The sequence below is a fragment of the Alligator mississippiensis genome, chromosome 9 (genome assembly GCF_030867095.1).
Source record: "Alligator mississippiensis isolate rAllMis1 chromosome 9, rAllMis1, whole genome shotgun sequence".
NCBI lineage: Eukaryota > Metazoa > Chordata > Crocodylia > Alligatoridae > Alligator > Alligator mississippiensis.
The window spans coordinates 45,536,332-45,548,388 of NC_081832.1; the positions used below are offsets into that span (position 1 = coordinate 45,536,332).

Genomic DNA, 12,057 nt, shown 5'->3' on the forward strand with positions numbered 1-12,057 from the left:
CCAGAAGCAGCTTAAGTCATAAAATATAGTCATGCTCCTTTTTATACATAAACTGGACTCAATTGGTGAAAGCACAGAATGTGTTTATTCCCTAAGTGTCTTTGGATGCTGGAATGTAACAGGTCAGTAATTGTGCAGCTAGCTAGTGTCTCTCCACCACAGCAGTGGCCATTTTATAAATGGAATATATTAATTTATAACTGGAACTGGAATAAAATTATAGTAATAGAACTTTGTCATAAGATTAGCGTCTCTCGTCTTGGAAATAAATGTCTTAGCTTTGTCTTGACATTTATTTCCCATAAATGTCTCAGCCTTTATGTAGCGTCAAGAGTCCATTATCCTGTGATAATGTTTTATACGTTCAACGCTAGCTATTATTTACAACTAAAGCTGGGAGATGCTTGTTTCGGAGGATTGGTAGTGGTCTGGAAACCCTTTCAGCTAGAGGTCACTGGATCAAATCTGGCCTGAGAAAAACAATGCCCTGATGTTTAGTGGATACTAGCTTGAGTTCTCAGTCTGATTCCTGCTGGAGAGGTATCCATACAACCAAACAATCTGGTGCTTTAGGGTTGCCTTTTTGTGCGTCCCGGTAGAGAAGAGGCTGAGGGCAGAAGTGACTTAAACTGTCTTTTCTCTCCTTGTCAAGGTTGAGGTATGTTGGCATGCCATTGAAGGGTGTTTTGCCTGCTGATCTCCAGGCCATAGGTCCATTTGCATAAAGAAAGTACATTTGTTTGTCTGATGCATTTGCCAGCTTTGAACTCACTTTCATAAATAAAATCGGAGGTTTTAAAAATGATACATTAAGAAAGGTTTGTATTTTAAAACAAAAATGATTTTAAAATAACAGTTGCTTTTGAAAATGAGAACTGTGTTAAAACCTAAAGTTTTAAGGGTGCCTGTACATGCACTGTAGTTATAGCATTTCAGAGCAGACTTGATTAATCGAGCATTCTGGAGGGTAGTAATTACTATGCTCCAGCAGCCTCCCATATCTCGTATCAGTGTTCCCGCGCTTCAAAATGGCTCACTGAACAAGCTTTAGTTCAAACTCCCCCACTGCCATTTTGAAGCATGGGGACACTGATGCATTAGATGCAGTGGCACTTTAATTGGAGCAGCGCTCAGTCCCGCTCTAATTAAAGTGCCCCCCCCCCCCCCCATAGCAAGTGTAAAAGTGCCCTAAATGCTTTCTTTTTTTAAATAAACCCCCCCCCCCAAGAAGTATATATTTACTACCAAAGTTTTAAAGAATGTGAGATCAGTGAACAGCGGAAAATGAGCCAAGCCTTTGGAACCAGATTCCGATGGCAGTAGTATTTTCTTCAAGTATAAGCAGAACATTTTCTTCATTTTGGTGCATTTAGCTAGTTCAGTGCAATGACTAGCTCATTCCAAGGTGAGAAATAGATTTGGAGTTGAAAAGGAAGGCTTATTTCCTCTACGAACCTACTGAATAAAGACGAGGTATGAAGTGATAAGATCTACTACTTCTAAAATCATAATGATCGCGGTAGCCAAAATCAATCAGTTGAGTTCTCCAACTACAGTATTTCCCTTGTTTTAATGAATCATTTAGTTTTAAATACAAAACTTGTTTTGATAAAATAACTTTTTTCACACTTATCAAACACATGTAGGGTCATATTAATTAGTGAATAAATACATTTTTTAAATAGCCTTTAATACATTTTAAATGAATAATACCCATCCACATAGTTTGGCATAAATCATAAGTAAAAATTTAATCATTCTGTTAACGATATATCTTATATAAGTTTCTAACATAATTAAAAAGCTGCAGATGTTAAGAATTTGAATAAATGCACATGAAGCTATATGATTTTTAAATCAATAGATATATTGCATCCTCCAAGTTAGTAAAAGGTAACATGAAATTATACTAGCCAAAGAATTTTTTTTTTCCTTTAAGGAAAATCTCTAAAAGATGCAAACTTAAAAAAATATATATTAAAATGAAAGTTTCCTATGTGCTGATTTACAAGTTGGTCCATCCTGAAAAGCACCATTAAAAAATATTAAAAACACCACACAAAAAGAGTTTTTGCCCTGTCCCAAGTGGCTGGAATGTTTTAGGGCAAATAAACAAAGATAGTTAAAAATTGGACAGTTATTTGGTTTTTGTTTTTTGCTTTTGGCAGACAGTTTAAGAGCAGCTGCGTGCTGAGACTGTCTTCCTTTCTCACATGATATAGAAGGAACCTTGATCGAATGTTTTAAATGTGTCCAACCTAAGAATTCTGCTCCTGGAGTTGGTGCAGTCTTGGGGCGCCTATACACATACATTGAGGCTGCACCAACACGCTGTAATTACAGTGTGTTGGAGCAGACTTGATTAATTGAGTCTGCTGTAGCATTGTAATTTCTGTGCTCCAGCAGACTCCAGTGTCGTATGTCAGCATCCTTGCACTGAAAAATGGTGTTGGGGGCACTTTTAACTACAGCTTGTTTGGGCTTTAGTTAAAGTGCCCCTGCCACCATTTTTCAGCGTGGGGACGTTGATGCACATTACTCTTTGGATTCTTTAATTAGAGTGGCTCTCGGAGCCACTCTAATTAAAGCGCCCGCCTCCCAGAGCATGTCTATAAACGCCCTTAGACTTTATTCAAGAATATATGAAGAAATACAAGCAGAAATGTTTGTGTCCCTTTTCTTATGACAAAGTCCTTAATTCAGTTGTGCTGCATTTGTAAGCTCACATACCCTGGGAATCACATTTTCTTTTATTTACTGCTTGCTGAAAATAGAAACTAAGAGAAATAGTCACATGGGAGCTATTCAGTCCTACTGTATGCTGTGCTCTGCTTCTTTCCCTTTTTAATGCTTCTTTTAAGTAAGGGCCATCAGCCTTGTTCCTCTCCCCTGGCAACAGAGCACGTTAACATGGCCAGATGCATGCAGAATGTGCAAGCTAGAATATACTGTACTGCATTGTATTGCATTGTAACCTCGGCTATTTCTAGGTGCTCTGACCTGGTGAGGAATTCCGCTTGTTTTGGGATTAAAAGAACCTTGCTTTCTTCTTATGTTTCTCATAGTCTAGGTAGTGTTTATCCTAAGAGAGGCTGAGACACAAAGATTTTCAGGGTAAATATGCACCTTTAGGTTAGAAACAGAAATTACACACAAACTGATGTAGGTGACTGGAAACTGGTTCAAATCTGTAACACAGGAAAAGTTCAGTGCACATAAACCGCTTTCAAAATGGCCAAAACCTATTTAAGATTAACCTGCATGGATGTAGTATTAGACTTAACCCATTTAGATTAAAGTGGTTTATTGAACTTCTGCCCCAGATCCCCTCCAGATTCAAAATAACTCCCAGTTCCACAGCATCCCAGAATACTTTGCACCTCCCCCCACTTTGCAGGGTGGGTAGGCTAGCTTTGGCCCAACTGTCTAATCCATCTGAGCAGGGAGGTGTGCTCTAGTGCTCCCCGATTTCTGGTCTGGGCTGCTGCAGGCATGTGGCTGCATTTCCAGAATCAAAAGTAAATGTCTATTCACTTGCTTCTGGTTCAATCTATGCAGCTTCAACTAATCTGTGAAGATTGAATCTGTTCAGCCTCTGGCCTTTTGACTGTTTGTACTTAGCCCTATAGACTAACTAAATAAGATTATTTATATTCGTGGGGCACAAACTTTCATGAATCCCAGTTCACTTCATCAGATGCTTGGGTTCATGAAAGCTTGTGCTCTCTTGTATGCAATCTTATTTAGTTAGTCTGTAAAGGTGCATATCTACCCTGCCTTCTGACTGACTTCAAACTAACATGGCTAACTACTTCTTCAGGCAAAGGTTTTTACATACCTGGACAATCTTCCTTGTAACTGCGTTTTAAGTGTTCTTTTGCTGAGAAACCCTCAACATTCTCTTGAATGACAGAATGAAAATAAGGCACATCCTCTTCTCTCTCAACTTTTGTAAAGCCTTTCTTAAAATCTTTTAGTAGTCACTTCCTGACTAGGAGAACAGTCATTCCTATCACTACAGTTCATACCAAAGCTTGTCCTATACCATCCTCTATGAATGGGATAGACGATGCAAAATACACCTATGCCTTGGTTTGCATCAGGAAAGGAAGCCCCGGTATTACCCGAGCCATGAGTCTCTGATGGAAAATCTGTTAAGTGAGGTTCCCTCCAACCCCAGGGCAAAGACTTTTTTCTTTAGTCTGCCTTTGTCTGCTTTCCTTAATCTAATTAATATACAAAGAAATTATATATTTAACTGGGGGGGGGGTGGAGAACTCATCCTACTAAAGAGAGGTAGTTGGGGAAAAGACCTGATTTATCATAAAAGGGCCCTGTTAAAATAGAAAGTCTTCCAGCGTGGGCTTACCCCCACCTTTGTAAACCCACTTGTTAGTTGCTTTAGGTTTTAAACTCTTGATGTTTTTGGTCTTTGCTATGGCAAGCATTCAAAGTTTACTTAGGAAGAATAATTCTGGCACAAAGACTTTTGGTTTGCATGGGTAGAGTCAACCCAGTAGTTCTCTGGACTGGAGGATTTCCTGTTATGAGAAGACATTTATGATAAGAGTTAGTTATGGTTGTGTTTGCTTCTTTTTACCAGGAAGTATTATATATCTTTTGTGCAGCAACAACCACAGTCTTCATTCCAAACATCTTTTAGAATAAGCAAAACAGACAAAAACAGATTTAAGAAAAAATATCCTGAGGGAGCAAGGATATGCTAGTCAGTAAGCACTGCTTCCTAAACCTTTTGTAGCTGCACCCCTACCTGTTAGGCCGGTTTCTTGTAGTTAAAGAGAAAGCAGAAAGGAAATGGGATGAAACACTGCCGTTTCCTTCTCATCAATGGAATATGTATACATACTGAAATATTCCTGGTTAGTGGTGACCTCACTGGAGGGACATTTAACTGTAACTCTATATTTTATATCTTTTGATGTGACGTTAAATCCTATCCTATCAATTAAAATCTAACCCTAGTTGTTTACTGATAACAACGTTTGCTGGCATTTTAATGTTGATCAGATATTCCTTTAGTGTGGTAACTCAAAACCTAATGCAACAGGTTTTTATCTTGAACAGGGAGAGGCAGCCCAACTGGTAGCATGGGCCATCGTTACACTCCAGCCACTCCAGCAACCATGAGCGGAGGCTGCAGCTAGGAAGAGCAGCCCTCCTTGTGGGCTGCAACAGCTGGCTGGAGCAGGTGATCTGCCCACCATTAGCAAAACACAAACTGGATGAAACAGCTAGAGAATCAGCATGCCCTTAATAAAATGTGGACTAGATCGGATGTTTTCAGGCTGGATCTGGCCTGCGAGCCATAGGCTGCCAACCCCTGATCTACAATATACCTGCTGAAGTCAAATTTTGGAAGGAAGTAATGACCATAACTAGGTAGTAGTGGCTGTTATACCCTCTTTATGCTTGCCTAGTATTCTGCTTGTCTTTCCAAACATACAGGCTCTAAATTAACTATGTCTATAAGAGTCAGTGTCCTTTGTTCACCAGAAAGTCTGCTTAACCCAATCTCCCTATTTCGCTGAGGAGTTCTGTGTGATGTGATTGGGGAATAAGGTGTCAGCCATGTTAACAGTTGTGTCTCCAGAGGTTAAATTGCATCCATGTCAAGGTGGCATTATGAGGAATTGGGAGGGTTACTTGAGCAACAGCAAATAACTGTGGTCCCTTTCCTCATACAGGACTTGGTTTTCAAGCTTGACTCTTTGTGGTACACCACTAGAATAGAAGTGTGTGACTTCAGTGCACACAGTGCACGAAATCTTGAGAAGAATAAATGTGACCTAAAATAATCTAACCTTTGTTTGTAGGTCAGGCTATTCCTGCAGGGTTACACGTGCGATTAAATCTTCAAACAGGAGAAAAAGAAGCCAAACTTCCAGATAGCACAAATGAAAAAAGTGACATGAAAGACCAGAAAAAAAGGAAAAGGTATGGAAGAATGAACTGCTTGTCTTTTTGCTCTATAGAGGTACATGGGGTTTTGATTTTTGTTCCTTTTATTAGGAGCCAGAGATCCCAGGGAGTTTAATTGGAGTTTTGGGTGCTCAGCATTTAGAAAATTGGGGCCTAACTCTGTTGCTTCCTTTTGACACAGGTAGCAAAATGCCTTTCTGATGTATTTGGAGAGATGTTCATAGATTTTCATGCCATGATTCTGAAACTGAATCTGGCATGTAGTTTCTAGTGGATATTCTTTGTTTGTTTAAATCTTCTGTAGCAGTGGGATGAAGAATATTTTTTTGAGAACTTTATGCAGAACGGCATCTTGGAGTACACTTTGTTTGTTCTACTTCAGAGTCAGATGCAACATGTTCTTTACTTGCTGTTGTGCATCAGCTCTAAGCATTCATTTAAATGTCAGGCCTTGCACATTCAAGATGTCACTAGCATTTACTATATCAATTTTTTATAAAATTGTCTAAAATATGCTGCTTGCACCCATGGTTCCCTGTGTGCAGTTTTTACAGAGACAGATTTTGTGACCATAGGAAGACTTCTTTTTCTTCAATATACTAGTGCTGCCATTCTGTGCCCCCTGCCAAGTGTGCAGAAGCTTGCTCATTTTGGGAAATCCCAGCCTTTAGGTTTCCTTTTACTAGTGCAAAAGCACATGATACCAAAATTAGTTGCTTTAAATGTGTAGGAGGAGGTTGGGGCAATTCATGAAGAGTAGCACACATTGTTTCCAGGAGAGCATGATTTCCCTTTTGATTTTTGAATTACATGCTGCCCAACCCTATGTTTTAGTTATGAGCTGGGATCCGGATTTTCTGTGGAAAAATGCAGATTTTTTTTTCCCTTTAAAGCAGCAAAATGTGAGAAACCATGGATTTCCCCTTATAGGCTGGCAGAGTTCCAGCCTGCAAGGGGCTACTTGGGCCTGGGGGAAGTAGGATGTAAGGGGCACCACATACATGTGTGCGCACATGCACATGGCCAGCAATACAGTCAAGCAGCAGCTCCCCCTGCTGCCAGCAGGTTAGTCTATGGCAAGAGGGGCACAGTGTGGGCAGTTTGAGATGGCAGTAGCCACAGCGAGGGATGGATTGGGGCAGGGTTTCATCTGGGGCTGGAGGCAGTGCCTGGGGCCGGAATGCACAGCTGCAGGGCCTGGTGGGGGGATCAGGACAGAGATCTGCACATGGACCCACAGCAGGCACGTGGCTGCAGCCTGCCACCTCTGTGGCCCGGTGGGTGGGGCCCGGTGCAGGATTGCAGTGCAGGGTGGGGAGGTTTGGTGCTGCTGCCACCACTGCCAGGATCCCCATGCCAACTGCACCACCATGGCAAGGCACCCCCTGCCCACCCAGTAGCAGTGGGGGTGGCAGTGGCATGGAGTTGTCTCCCCTCACCCGCCTGCTGCTGCTGGGTGGGAAGGGGGTGTGCCTCACCATGGCAGTGTGGCTGGCACCGGGCTCCCAGCTGTGTTAGCGTTGGCACCAAGCCTTCCCATCCTGCCCTCCTGCATCAGGTCCTGCCCATTGGGTTGCAGAGGCCCCTAGGTGGAGGATGGCTAGGTGGGGAGCCTGAATTGTCCCCCACCCTTGCTTCCCATAGGCTCTGCTCGGGTGTGCACCAGCTGTGCTGCCTGTGGGGGTGCGGGGTTGAGGGGCCCAGGCTCTGCTTTGACTGTGGCAGCTGTGGCTCAGGTGCTGCTGGTCAGCTGCGGCTGGCACCCATGAAGCAGAGAGCGGGCAGGATGCAGCCACTAGGTCCTATAGCCCTGGCAGCTACAGGGGGACAGGGGGCTGCAGGTTGAGAGTAAGGGGTTCTGGTGGGGATGGGAAGGCTGTGGGTTAGGAGTGAAGGGCACCAGCAGGGCCAGGGGGCTGCAGGTTGGGTGTGAGGGGCACTGGCGGGGATGGAGGGCTGTGGGTCAGGACTGAGGGGCAACAGCTATCAGGGCTGCTCAGTGCCTCAAGGCAGCGGGCAGGGCCAGAACAGCCAGAGCTGGACCCTTGTCCTGGTGAGTGAGAGGGGTAGGTGTAGCTCTGATTTGCCATGATGGAACAAAAAAAATAATGCCAAAATATTTTATTTTATTATAATAATTGAGACACTGTTAGTTTTCCATATTGCTTTAAAATGGTAAATATATCAATAAAACAGAGAATTTGGGGGGGTTTATCAGAAAATTTGGGATTTTTAAACTGAGAAAACTTAGATCCCTGCTTTCAGCTCTGGAACGGAATGCACCCATATTTTACGAGCATATGGTCTTTGACAGTTCTGGGGACAACTGTGCTACTTTTTGTTTGTTTATAAAATATTTCCTAGATTATATATCCCTAGATGGTAGCCAAGGGCCATAAATTGAAACTATTTTTATTGTATGTTAGAAACTGAGATTCTGGGTTTGCATATGGCTTTCCAAACTTTCACATATGGATTTCCAAACTATCACAGCGGATCAGTGTTTGTCATGGCAACTGTCAGTACCTGGTCCATACCAGGGAAACTAATGATCCTCCTAGTGAACCAAATTCTGCAATCTTTTCACGGAATCCCAGTGTCACTGCCATCAACCACCCAGACATCATGCAATCCCATGGCTTTTATGCCACTGAGCCTGCACTCTGAATCTTAAAACTTAATGTTGAGGGTCTTTTGGTTGCCAAGCAAAGATCACTGTGAAAGGGTCTTAATGCCACACTTCAAACTTAAGCACTGGACATTACTTGTAACATTAACTTGCTGGTATGTTATATACAATATATGGGGAAATTCTAGTTCTCAATATTTTATCCAGGAAAAGGTTCATTGCTGTGTTGTTCTTTCTTCCTTAAAAAAAATAATTATTCCCCTATATAACAAAAGTTTTGTTTTTTCTGCAAGGCTGGACAAGGTGGATATTGACTCAAATTCGTTTACATCACAGGAACTAAAGGAGGCTTTGGCTAAATTGAAGGAAAATGAAAAGACAAAAAGCACAATGGAGGTAAAGGTATTCTTCATTTTTAAAGCAATCTGTGTGACACTGGTATGAATGCTATGCGTAGCTTGCATTAAAAAACAAAATAACATGCTTAGAACTGTTGCTAGAAAACTTCCTGTATTTACCAGAATACAAGATGAGCCTGAATTTAAGACGATGCTTAGATTTATACATGAACAATTTGTAAGACAGGCAGTGGAGCAGGCAGTAAGGGGGTAGGCAGATCAGGAGGCAGGGGGTGGCACTCTTGCTTTGACACTGGCAGGCGCCATCCCTGCTTCAACTTGGGGCATAGATCATAGCTCCCACCTGTCCTCATTACAGTCATGCCAGCTCCATGCTGCTGTGGGGTCAAGTGGTGGCCGTGCTCTGTGGCCCAAACTTGAGCAGTGGTGGAACCTGCCTGCACTGGAGCGAGGGCAAGGGCGGGGTGGTGGGAGAGAGGGGGTTGTGGGGCAGGGGCCTGAAGCTTCTGGGAGGCAGTGGAGGGAGAGGCAGGGGGTGCAGAGGCAGTGGAGCTACAGGTTTTTTTATTTTAATGTTTATTCTTTTGGCCTTAAAGGCCTTTGTACAGTACTTTGGTACTTCTGTATTTATACCTAGAGCATGCCATTTTCTTGATAATGAGTATTTTATTAGTTCTCCCTGAAGAAGGTGCCAGTTTTGGTTTCTTACCATGTGGCCATATGTGCACTTTAGAAGTGCACTTGGGTCACCAGTCCAGCAACAGAACAACCATTTAATGGTGATGTCTTTTGATCACTAGCCACCTGAGCCATATTTGAACCAGAAAACTGGAAGTTGAAATCTCAATATAACCAGCCCCACAAGCCACCTAAATGCCAGATGTAAGGTCTTATGGACACTCTTCAAATGATGCTACAAATGAAATGGCAGATGTCTCTTATAAACCCAAAGTTAGGACATCAGTAGCATTTCTGATGGGATGCTGCTTCCTTATCGTTTCTGACTGTGCATCATTATGATTAGATCCGAGTAACAGTGCTGTTCACAAACACTTTTGTGACGTGTGGTGATTTTTCTCACTGCTGTTCCTTTTGTTTTCCTGCTGTTCATTCTTTTGGCTTGCTTGGTTGAATGTCAGTTTGTTTTGTGTGTCATTTTATCCAATGACTTAAGACAAAAAAATGCATAAACAGTTTTGGAAGCAGGGACCAGGACCCAAGACTTCTGGAGGAGTGCCCTCATCAGTGGGCTGCAGAGTCAGACTCACTTTGGCTTTCTCTGACCCTGTGGATCTTGAGTTCCTTCCTACATAACAGCCCACTTTAAAGAGGAGGGATGGAAGGTGTTCTCCTCCCCATACCCCAACTGTTTGATATCCCCATGGTGAGGACACTATCCTGAGCAGCTGGAGATAAGTGTGGATCCCATCTGGTTGAAATGGAAATTTTTAGATGCCAAGGAGTTCTTGGACATCTGAGCAGTTAGTTTTTGTCAAGTTCTGTTTATGATGTCACCTTCTGAGTCCTCAAAAATCTGCATTTCTCATCATGGCCCCCATATATCTGTGTTGGTAGTTCCTTTTCTTGAGGATTATTTGTCTAGCATTCTGTATTGCTGATAAATGTTGTTTTTGTTTTTTGGCGAATGCCATTTAAATGTAAAAAGCAGCAGTACCCTATTGTGGGGAATAAGCCCTGTCTTCCAAAAAATATTTGAACACATACTCTACCTGCAACTGAGCTAAAAACAGCTCTCTCAAATGGACCTGAAACGCTCCATTTAAAATCATTACTCCAGCAGGAACCATAGTCATCCCTGGACTAGCTCCATTGAAGGCAATTGTCCCCATACAGTCTATTGCTAAAACCTTTTTCTTTTGCTGGGGCAAGAAGTGATAGCATTTTGAATGTCAGTACCACGTGTATTGTATTTAGCAATCAGTAGCACAAATTGTACAGCTGTCATTAGACTGACAATAACTTAAATCTCCGTGCTAAATTGTTCCCCTTGACAGCATAAGCCCATGGATTTCTTTAGCATATATATTGAAGGTGTCATGCTGAGATTGGAAACCTCTTGGTTTTATAATGTCATTGTCCTACTTACAAAAACAAGTAACCACAGCATCCTTGTTTTCTGATGTTTGTTCATTCCAGAGGCTGCTTCAGAATGGACTTCCTTGTTTCTGTACATTCTCTTGGCCTCATCCTATCTTCAGACACTGCCCTCTCTGCTTCCTTCCTTCCTTCTCTTCATTCGTATAGCACCAGTCCCTGCTTTGTTCCTCTAGACAGCTAAGCAAATTTGGTGTTGGAGTTGTCTTCTGTGCAGGCACTGTGGCCTGAAAAAAACCTTCTGGAGTTTTCCTCCTCCCTGACTCGCTGTCTCCTTTCATATCTTGGTTAGAACCTTCTCCTTGCTTACCACGTCTGTCTCACTAGCTCTCACTCTAATTTTGTTGAATTCAGCCACACTCTTTTAGGCTACTGTTCTTATAAGGGATGTTACAAAACAGCTGCTGTGCTGTTTTGACATCGAGCTGGGGTTTTGTTCCCAGTATTTGACAAGCTCAAAACCATTTAAAGAGTGAGTTTAATGGGGGAGGGAGGGAGGGAGGACTATAACCCCAGGGGCCTGCCTAAATACTTAGGGTAAATAACAAATGTGGGCAATTTGGGTGGTTCAGAGTGGATCTGCACTACATACTGTAATGTAATGTGGAGGTATGTAAACTATCTTTAAACAAACTAGCTGGAGTATGGGAGGGGTCTAACCATGGTAGTAAGAAGTTACTTGAAATCTAACCTGCAAGGTAAAGTAGCTTATGTGGAGCTCTGTGCTGGTGGTGTTGGACAACTTTGGGTGAACAAGTTAACTCATTTAAAGTTAGCTCAGGTATCTCTCTGCTCTGTTGCTGTGAACATGGGCTCTGATGGGTTCTGTTAGATAAAGTACTCCCACTCTGTCCTGAGCTGCTACACAAGGAAGCAGAGTGCTTTTTAACAGACTTGGAGGGTAAAGTGCCTGAATTTCATTGCTAGGTGGAAGGGTTTTGAAACATGTTCAGTGATTTGAGTTCCTCTGGGATGAGAGATCATATATAAAAAATTGAGAAGATGCCTTTGGTG

General features: G+C 42.4%; 1 protein-coding gene across 5 annotated transcripts in view; it reads left to right on the forward strand.

Annotated features, from left to right (window-relative positions):
* The window catches only part of SIL1 (SIL1 nucleotide exchange factor), a 233,805-nt gene that overhangs the window by 133,758 nt on the left and 87,990 nt on the right, over positions 1–12,057 (forward strand). For 4 of the 5 annotated variants that reach the window (XM_059733440.1, XM_019487124.2, XM_059733442.1 and 1 more), the window contains 2 exons: positions 5,835–5,955; positions 8,863–8,971. In XM_059733440.1, coding sequence (XP_059589423.1) covers positions 5,835–5,955; positions 8,863–8,971 — 230 coding nt within the window. The remainder of the gene's footprint in view (positions 1–5,834; positions 5,956–8,862; positions 8,972–12,057) is intronic. The other variant, XM_059733443.1, reaches the window with a different exon arrangement.